Here is a 10,567-nt window from a genome sequence, read left to right on the forward strand (position 1 = left end):
CTGTCTCTCTGTCTATCTATCTGTCTGCAGATGCCATCAGCGCAGGACAGACACCACACCAGTCCCCTTCAACACATAAAGATGGATCACACACATCCTGTGCTGATGGCTTCTGCAGACAGCCAGACCAAGCCTGGTCTTTATTTATGTGTGAGAAACAACTTTATTCAACCTTTCAGTGACTTAATTAAAAATGTCAGTGCTGCTGGAAATCCCACGGGCAGATGGTTGAGTCGACGCAGACTGACTGTACTTGGGGGTAAGAGGCTAGGAAAGCAGACTAACAGACAGATGGTTGAGTTGACCCAGACTGTCTGTACTTGGGGGTAAGGGGCTAGGAAAGCAGACTAACAGACAGATGGTTGAGTTGACCCAGACTGTCTGTACTTGGGGGTAAGGGGCTAGGAAAGCAGACTAACAGACAGATGGTTGAGTTGACGCAGACTGTCTGTACTTGGGGGTAAGGGGCTAGGAAAGCAGACTAACAGACAGGTATAGAGATAGATGGTTGAGTTGATGCAGACTGTCTACTTGGGGGTAAGAGGCTAGGAAAGCAGACTAACAGATAGACAGCCAGGTGGTTGAGTTGACACAGACTGTCTGTACTTGGTGGTAAGGGGCTAGGAAAGCAGACTAACAGACAGATGGTTGAGTTGACGCAGAATGTCTGTACTTGGGGGTAAGAGGCTAGGAAAGCAGACTAACAGATAGACAGCCAGGTGGTTGAGTTGACACAGACTGTCTGTACTTGGGGGAAAGGGGCTAGGAAAGCAGACTAACAGACAGATGGACAGCCAGGTGGTTGAGTTGACACAGACTGTCTGTACTTGGGGGTAAGGGGCTAGGAAAGCAGACTAACAGACAGATGGTTGAGTTGACGCAGAATGTCTGTACTTGGGGGTAAGAGGCTAGGAAAGCAGACTAACAGATAGATAGACAGCCAGATGGTATGAACACCATGGCTTCCTCTGTGCTTACGGGGTCTGGAGCATCTTCTCTGAGTATATAAACATCTGCTGGGTTCCTCAAGCTCTGGCCTGGCCAGTGTAATGAACTAACTACCAGACAATGAACTAGAGTGGTACCTCCCACTGCAGTGCTGACTGACAATGATCTTGGGTCAGTTTTGCATTATCCCCACTAATGGTTAAGGTTCAGATTGGGGGAGGGGAAGCTGATCCTAGATCTGTACCTAGGGGAAACGTCACCCCAGAGCGTGCTGACTGAAATGAGCAGGATGAACCATAGCGATATTCTCTTCTCTGTTTAGTTCAGGCGTTCACCGTGTGTATGGATTAACACATACTGAACACAGGGAACATTGAAGACGAGCCACTTGGTTTTGATGGAGCATATCATGTGACAATCCATGGTATTTTCACTCTCTGATGACAACCATATGTATTGTAGTTGCTTAGCAATATGATATATATATATATATATTTTATTTTAAATGTAGGCGTTTTTTGAAGCTTATGAATATAGTTTCTGGGACAAACGCACATCGTTTGTTCTATAATGCATAGTGTTATTTAATGCAGGCCTTTGTCTTTGCAGGGTTGCCTCCTCCATGCAATAGTGGTCCCATGGGGCGGCAGGTAGCGGAGCGTTGGGCCAGTAACCGAAAGGTCAGTTAAAGACAGTTAACCCCCAAAAACAACTGCTCCCCAGGCACCGTGGATGTCGATTAAGGCAGCCCCCCTACACCTCTCTTGATTCAGAGGGGTTGGGTTAAATGCAGTTGAATGCATTCAGTTGTGCAACTGACTAGGCATCCCCTTTGCCTGTCGTCCATGACAACCTGGCAGGATCCCGGAAACCCTGAGTAACTGCCTCAGTCTGCTTCCGTGGCAACCGGCTCCTCTGTAGTCCATAATACTATGTCACCCCTCACCCCATCTTTATCTAAGAACAATGCCCAAAGATTTGAGGGGCAGTGAGAGAGAGGAAACATGAAAATAAAAACGTCAGGAGACATTTTGTAGCTAGTACATTTGAATCGCAGTCTTTCACAGCTCTTCCAGAGGTAATGAATGGGGAGGTTCTCAATGGGGGGGGGATGCCCAATCAAACTCTATCATTATCCATCCCTGCTCCCTTCTAGCTCAAGGAGCCACTCACGAACTTACCCTCTGCACCACAAAGGAAAACATAACGCTACATCTTAGTTCTCAAACCAAACACAATTAAAGCACCGTATAATGCTCTGCCTATACCCTGCCCTCTCTCTCCAGGGGATATGCACATATCAGACACTGACGATTAGTGAGCTTTGGTCAAACGTAACCATGGAATAAAAAGCTTCCAGTTGAATTATTTGATTGATAGTTTCCTTAAACTATTCAACCACGAGACATGTCAAGAAGATCTTTGTTTTAAGTCATTTCCAGGGCTAGAGAAACAAGCACAACCTTTTTACTATGTGTGCTGGCCAAAATAAACGTCTGGGGCTTGTTTCTTTGTTGGAGTGTGCAATGCTGTCTCTCTATCTCTAGAATCAGATAAGTGCCATAAACTGGCTAGCGCCATGTTAGTGTCCAGCGAGCACGATTAGAATCTACCAGTCTAGACAGAATCACTGAACGGAACAGGGAGAGATAGAGTGGAACAGAGGAGCTTTTCAGTTCAGAACACATTTTAATTCAGAATGACCAGTTACTGAATGTGCTCTGGGGTGAAGTTTCCCCTAGGCACAGATCTAGGAACAGCTTTCCCCTCCCCAGTCTTAACCTTAATCAATAGTGGGGGGAATGCCAAACTGACCCAAGATCAGCATCTAGGAGCATCTTCACCAGGGAAGGTATTATAACATGTCACCATACGTGATAGTGTCAGGTAGGTTAGGCTTAGACATCTGCCTAGAATTAGGATAATACTGGAAATAATATTGTCTAGTTAGGTTTACAGTATCATTCTAATTGCAAGCATATTTTTTATAACCTTTATTTAACCAGGCAAGTCAGTTAAGAACAAATTCTTATTTTCAATGACGGCCTAGGAACAGTGGGTTAACTGCCTGTTCAGGGGCAGAACGACAGATTTGTACCTTGTCAGCTCGGGGGTTTGAACTCGCAACCTTCCGGTTTCTAGTCCAACGCTCTAACCACTAGGCTACCCTGCCGCCCATATTATGTGAAATGCTTTTGCAAAAACAACCTCTGATATCGCAATACATTTAACATCAAAATGTTGCACTGCCTGGACAGAGCTGCCGTCTAGTGGAGCCATTTGTGAATTACTGTTGCATAGGAGGTCGGGAATAAAAGAGATTGCTTGATAATCTCAGATAATAATGTTAGTAACTGTTGTTTGTTTTTTTGACAAAGCTTTGATTTGATTTCAGATAAAACATTGACAATCACTCCAACGAGCCAAAGCACACAGCTTACTACAGCATCTCCAGGGGATTATATTGGGCCCTGTGCATTATATGAATGAGTTTGGTGCACAGTGTACTACATAGAGAAATAGTGTACTGTTTAGGATGCACCCTTTGTGCACACATCTAAAAACACTGAACCTTGGCCTGTAGCCAAGGACCTCGTGGAAAAACACTTTCTACAAGGAACAAAACTTAGCCACTGCTTTTTTAGCAATGTGCTACCAATTGTACTCTTATATGCAATGTAAATGATTTTTGTTTTGCGTAATTAGGATTGAGAAAGGAGAGCGCCGGTGGTGTGATGTAAACTTGCCACCAGCTCGGCTGCTCTGGCGTTAAGTTTGCTGACAGAGACATTATCGCTGTGCATTCCAGACTGTGAGAGGCTTGTGTTGTCACGGAGCCAATGCTAACCACTAATCAGGGAGACTGACTGGAGGAGGGCCGGGGCCCCTGCTGCCAGACCCCGCAGGGAGGGCATCGCCTGGATCCTGGGCCTGCCAACAAGGCCCTGCTAGGTGGAGAGAGAGGTGAGGGGGGGAGGGGGGGTTGGGGCTTTTAGTGCTACCTCACACCACAAACTGCTGCAATGCTGCTTCGCATGGAAGGCAACACTACTATTACTCTGGGCACTGGCGTGGCACCAGCCGGTCTACATTTTCTACCTCCACGCAAGACCTCGCCGGTATTCACGTCTACACCCGGCCAACAGTTTGGAGAGAGTATGTGAGTGCTTACCTGATACTCTATGTCACTAGAACCAAATGAACTCAGTGACAGTACATACGCCCCATCCCAGCTTGCCATAACAATCATTTGACCTAGTTACAGTAAACTATGACATGGACACAACTCGCTCACCAAGGCACTCACTACTCAGCTAGTACAGGACATCAGCCGCACTCTACACTCTAGTTTGACTGGATTTAAATTGCCACTTCGGTGGCGCCGTCCAGTGAGTCCAGTCCAGTCAGGGCACTTCATCGAAAGAGCCTGCAGGGCATCAGTGAGCCTTGATCCTCTGATACATTAGCCAACAACATGACCCGTCTTTTCCTGACCCGCGGCCAGACACAAGGCGTACAGAGGGATCCCCGGGGGGTATGAAGATACCACATCACTGATGCATTCTGACATGACCAGACTAATGTCATCTGCTTCAGAGTGGCTGGCATCAAGAATCTTTCTTGGAGAAGGCAGATGACTGTTCTTAGTGTGTGTGTGTGTGTGTGTGTGTGTGTGTGTGTGTGTGTGTGTGTGTGTGTGTGTGTGTGTGTGTGTGTGTGTGTGTGTGTGTGTGTGTGTGTGTGTGTGTGTGTGTGTGTGTGTGTGTGTGTGTGTGTGTGTGTGTGTGTGTGTGTGTGTGTGTGTGTACGTGTGTGTGCGCATTCAAGCTTGGATTGTCATTTAACAAGGTTGTTTATGTGTCGCTGCACTGTGTACCCAGTGTGCTATATCCCTAAGATGTAAGGCTGCAGTACAGCAGTCTGGTCTGGTCTGGTCTGGTCCGGTCTGGTCTGGTCTCTGTCCTACAGGGTTTCTGAGCATTTCAGGCACGGAGAAGAGAGCTGTCCTGTCATCACTGTCTGATGTCTTTATTCCACTGCAGCTGTGTCTTTCACTCACAGCACAGCCCAGACACAGCACAGCCCAGCACAGCCCAGACACAGTCCAGCGCAGCCCAGACACAGTACAGCGCAGCCCAGCCCAGACACAGCCCAGCACAGCCCAGTCCAGCCCAGACACAGCACAGCCCAGACACAGCCCAGCCCAGACACAGCCCAGACCAGACAGAGCCCAGCCCAGACACAGCCCAGCCCAGCCCAGCCCAGACACAGCCCAGCCCACCCCTGACACAGTCCAGCCCAGACACAGCCCAGTCCAGCCCAGACACAGCCCAGTCCAGCCCAGACACAGCCCAGTCCAGCCCAAACACAGTCCAGCCCAGACACAGCCCAGACACAGCCCAGCCCAAACACAGCCCAGCCCAGACACAGCCCAGTCCAGCCCAGACACAGCCCAGTCCAGCCCAGACACAGCCCAGTCCAGCCCAGACACAGCCCAGTCCAGCCCAGACACAGCCCAGTCCAGCCCAGCATAGCCCAGCCCAGCCCAGACACAGCCCAGCATAGCCCAGTCCAGCCCAGACACAGCCCAGTCCAGCCCAGACACAGCCCAGTCATCAATGTGAAATCTATTGACTTGAATTGGTCTTTCCAGGTCAGCACCAGTCTTTCCACCAATTAGAAGTTTTGAGACACAATCAACAGTGCTGCAATGTCTAAAGTCTAGAGTCTAGTCCCAGCACCCTTGCCTGTGTGTCTGTATATTAACCTCCCACAAATCTCTGTTGAACCATGCCTTTCATCAGCAACAAAGTCCAAAAAGAGTCTGTACTTTTCAAACTACCCTGAAATTCTTTCCCAATTGCCATTCAGAAGTGATATATTGACAGAACGATTCAGAGCAATACCAGTCAAACTCACAAGATATTGAGTTCTACTGTTATGGCCCACACATCTTTTTCTTCAATGGTTTTGAACTTGACCCCTTAACAGCTCACACTAGTACGGTGTCCATTTTAGGACACCTTCAAACATCAAAGTCAGTCAGAGCTAAGTCAGACATCAGCCAAAGTCTCGTACTGCATTTAGCATCAAGCCCTAGGCTGAGCGGCAGTCCCGGATCTCTGATCACGTGTCTATTAAGTCACCGGTCCCATGTGGCTCAGTTGGTAGGGCATGGTGCTTGCAATGCTAGGGTTGTGGGTTTGATTCCTGCCGGGGACCTGTATGAGTGAATGTATGCACTCATTACGTCCTGTAAGTGGCTCTGGATCAGAGCTAAATGACTTAAGTGGCAAGGTTGTATGTCACGAAATGCTGATAGGCATATTTGCGAGGGTTCAAGTTTCGGGGTGCAGCCCGACACTTTCACAAGAGTCCACGGGCTTGACCCACCACGACTAATATTAGCACCTCCTAAAAAAAGTTATTACACTTAACATCAGGCCTGTCCATCAATTTTGAGTAGAAGGAGAGGGCAGAGTTCAGAGGTCACAGGTCAAACACACCGCCTAGCCAATAAGAGAGACAATAGCATTTTGACTTAAATACAGAGGATCAATAAATCTTATTAGCCTCAAGAGCAGAGACATCAATCCTTTTTTTGCAGGTTGATCCCATTATGACAGCTAAAATGAATGAAAAATGCATGAGGTAAAAATGGAGGGGGAAAAATATGAAACTGGTGCAGAGACCAGACCACCTAAAGCCTCTCTGTTCAATTGAACGAACCAATCGACCAATTTATTGTCTTGATTTTTCCTGCAGGAGAATTCCTAAGACTCTTATGGCCCTATAGAAGTGAACAGGATAAGGCCTGAGAGCATTGCGTGCTGAGAGTGGATTGTAAAATGTTACTGTTGTGTCATAAACCGTGCAGAGTGAAGGAGGAAGAGAGAGAGAGAGAAAGAGCAGGGGCAGAGATAACTTTTTCTCTCTGTCTCTGTCTCTCTCGCTTTCTCTGCCCTGGTCCCAGAGCTCCACACGTCCTTCAGCACAGCAGGAGGAGGCTCTCAATCTCTCACATGTGTAACCCAGTTCAAAGTCCACTTATCTAACACCAAGGTGTAAGAAAATGCAGCGTTCTCGTATTTATGTGAGATAAAATATTATTACAACTTTGATGAGATTACCAGATACTGTAGAACGTAACGTAGCGTGCAATCCAGTCCAAGTTTATCTGTATGACAAAGTATCTCTGTCGCTTTAGTACTGATGTCTACCAGCAGAGGAGACCAACCCACCAACCCAGTGAACGTTACTACAACGTTAGGTAACGTTACAGTGGAGTCCCAATAGGATGGAAACAGGAAGTTGATAAATACCTCTGCAGCAGGTATGCCCTCGGGTGGGCGGCACTGGAGAAGCACTTCCTGTTCCAGTGACACCTCCTTCCCCAGTGGCTCCTGGTCAAATGTTTTCCTGAGATCTGAAGGGGAGAAATAAAGACAAAACATTAATTGTGCAATCATGATCAAATTCCAGGTCCAATCTATCTGGCTCGAAGGACCATGAAAAGAAGGCTCATGGAAAAATTGTATCTCAGAAGTACAAAATATGAATCGCCCTCCATTGTACGTGTTCAGTAGTATTGTTCATGCCTTCCTATTGGCCTCAGCTTCAGAACTCTCGTGTTTCTCCCACTGAATCCTTCATGTGATTATTAGGATTATCCATTTTACAATTTACTGAAATGTCAACAAAACTGAACTCCTCCCGACAAGAAGCTAAAACTGCTGTAGCAGTAAACCAAGCAGGGATCTCGACACAGAATTTAAATTCAGCATGCACATATCTCTATTCACAGACAAGGAATGTAGATACAGCTGGAAAATCCTATAGCCGAGACTACCTGAACACCAATATCTAATCAGCGGCATCTCAAGGCCCCTTGGTATATTGAGAGATTATAGAATGCCTCCACAGAGGATGAAAAAAGAATACAGACGTTTTCTCGATTTCATTGAGAACATTTCATCCAGCCCGGAGTTTAGCATGATCAGTAGTCCACCACAGTCAGGTGACTCATCTCACAAGCACACAATGACGCATGTAGGCCAGCCATTTTGGAGACACCATCTTTTTATTGTGTATTTAAGCCCTGCTTTAGGTTTCTGGTCCTCGTGGTTTTCTATCCCCTCTTTGTGCAGAGACAGAGAGACAGAGAGAGAGAGACAGAGAGACAGAGAGACAGAGAGAGAGAGAGAGAGAGAGAGAGAGAGAGAGAGAGAGAGAGAGAGAGAGAGAGAGAGAGAGAGAGAGAGAGAGAGAGAGAGAGAGAGAGAGAGAGAGAGAGAGAGAGAGAGAGAGAGAGAGAGAGAGACAGAGAGAGAGAGAGAGAGAGAGAGAGAGAGAGAGAGAGAGAGAGAGAGAGAGAGAGAGAGAGAGAGAGAGAGAGAGATGTGTGAACGAGGGAGGAAAAGAGAGGGCAAATGCAGCATTTACAAGGGCAAGTGGACAGTCCCCGAGCAAAGCTCAAGTCACTGGAGTTGGATCTGAGATGGTTCGTAGCGGAGAGGAAGCCACTGGATTCTAATGCCTGTCCACTGGGACCTCTATTCTCACACCTACTTCCCTAGCTGTTCTGTACAGTATGTGTGTTAGGAGCATGTGGAGTGGAGGGCTTGACTGCATGAGAATGACACCACAGGGAATGGCAGCGCTGGGACTTTCATACAGGGGTTATTACAGTTATTATATGGATTTCAAAAGACTGCCTTGAGGTTTGAAGACAGTTCTCTTTATAGTGCTTTTGATTGGCTAAAGGGAAAAGTGAGTGCCTGATATGTTGCATTATTCTTGTGTTTAAAGCTCTTTAGTAGTTGACGTACTGTACAGTACAGCTAGCCGGGGGGCAGCTGGTGCTGACTAGTTTATGCCTATTTAAATCCATGGAAGTTACTGTTCATGATTTCATTATTCATCCATTATGGATGAGATGGACAGCACAGAAAAGACTGATATCGGTAGTGCTTCGCTGGAGTTGAAGACAAATCAATAACAGCGAGCAAAGTATGGATCCAGCACAACAATTGTATTTCTTATTTTACCTTTATATAACTAGGCAAGTCAGTTAAGAACAAATTCTTATTTTCAATGACGGCCTAGGAACAGTGGGTTAACTCCCTGTTCAGGGGCAGAACGAGAGATTTGTACCTTGTCAGCTCGGGGATTTGAACTTGCAACCTTCCGGTTACTAGTCCAACGCTCTAACCACTAGGTTACCCTGCCGCCCCCGACTGTGTCATTGGTGGATCCTTGAGAAAGTATGGATCCAGCCCTGTAAGAAACAGGCATCGTTTGACTGAGAGACCGAACGAGCGTAAAAGTAATGTCTGCAGACAGACAAGCAGACAAAGACATAGAGGAGCACAGAAGTCTGTGACTTAGGGATCAGCCGGTCAGGCTGTCCTCAGCAGGCTCTGTGAGTGATTCTCCAGCTGGCTCTTCCATGGCCCCCAGTGCCTCACTAAGACACTACATTCCAGTCCGTTTCCACACAGCTTCCTCACTCCCCTCTGGAGCTGCACCATGGGTAGCGACACAGAGAGTTGACCAGAGCTACTGTACCAGGAGGAAGGAGGCTGGAGTGTGGAGGAGACAACCAAGTACTGAGATAATATTAATTTGGTGCCAAACAGAAGAAAAAAACAGACTAAATCAGAAAGCTGAGCACTTGGTAGTTGACGTGCTCAAATGAACTATCCCGTTTCAGGGAACCATTTTAGTTTTCTTTAAAGTAATTCAAAACAAAGTGTTTAGTCAAATGTGTGGGTTTACAATGCATGTTTCTCTTATTACTGAGGTAATCTTTCTCTTTGTAAGAAAGGCAAAGGGGAGCAGTGCTGCTAGACAGTTAAGGTCTTGAAGAGGCCAAGCAAAATAAACGAGAATAATGGCCACCAATGATATATTCACGATATATAAGTGAATTACATGCTATGAGGGAATGTCCTGCTCTCTTTTAGTGTGGGAAAGGGGGGGAAACACAAGCACACAAATCCTGCTTTAAACCGTACACGAAATAAGGATGGACATTTCCTTTTTGATTCACTCACTGGGCCTCCTAACCTTAAAAGTTAAAAACAACATCGGGAAGAGACTGGAGAATAGATTGTTTTCTTTCTTGACCCGACCACAAACAGACCTCCAGTTAGGCTAGCTACAATAAGAAAAAAAGGGTTCCAAAAGGGTTCTTCGGCTGTCCCCATAGGAGAACCCTTTGAAGAATCCTTTTTGGTTCTAGGTAGAACCCCTTTGGTTCCAGGGAGAACCCTTTTGGGTTCCAGGTAGGACCCTCTGTGGAAAGGGTTCTCCCTGGAACGAAAAAGGGTTCTCCCTGGAACCAAAAGGGTTCTACCTAGAACCAAAAAAGGGTTCTTCAAAGGGTTCTACGATGGGGACAGTCGAAGAACCCTTTTAGGTTCTAGATAGCACCTTTTTTTCTAAGAGTGTAGAGCTATATATCTGGCTCTGAAGTGAGGGCTGAACAGATGCAGAAAAGCCATAAAGCAGGTCTGTAATTTGAGAAGGGCTGCTTCATTAGCTTAGCAGGTGACGTATTGATGGAGGTAATCAGGGATTTTGATGTGGCTTTAAACAGAAACACATGTATCCCCCA

General features: G+C 46.6%; 1 protein-coding gene across 1 annotated transcript in view; it reads right to left on the minus strand.

The window, feature by feature from the left end:
• unc5ca (unc-5 netrin receptor Ca) overlaps positions 1-10,567 on the minus strand; it is a 344,115-nt gene that overhangs the window by 133,604 nt on the left and 199,944 nt on the right. The window contains exon 4 of the mRNA XM_052461104.1: positions 7,272-7,375. Within this exon, the coding sequence (XP_052317064.1) occupies positions 7,272-7,375 (104 nt within the window). The remainder of the gene's footprint in view (positions 1-7,271; positions 7,376-10,567) is intronic.

Source organism: Oncorhynchus keta, chromosome 14 (assembly GCF_023373465.1).
Source record: "Oncorhynchus keta strain PuntledgeMale-10-30-2019 chromosome 14, Oket_V2, whole genome shotgun sequence".
In the NCBI taxonomy this organism is placed as follows: domain Eukaryota; kingdom Metazoa; phylum Chordata; class Actinopteri; order Salmoniformes; family Salmonidae; genus Oncorhynchus; species Oncorhynchus keta.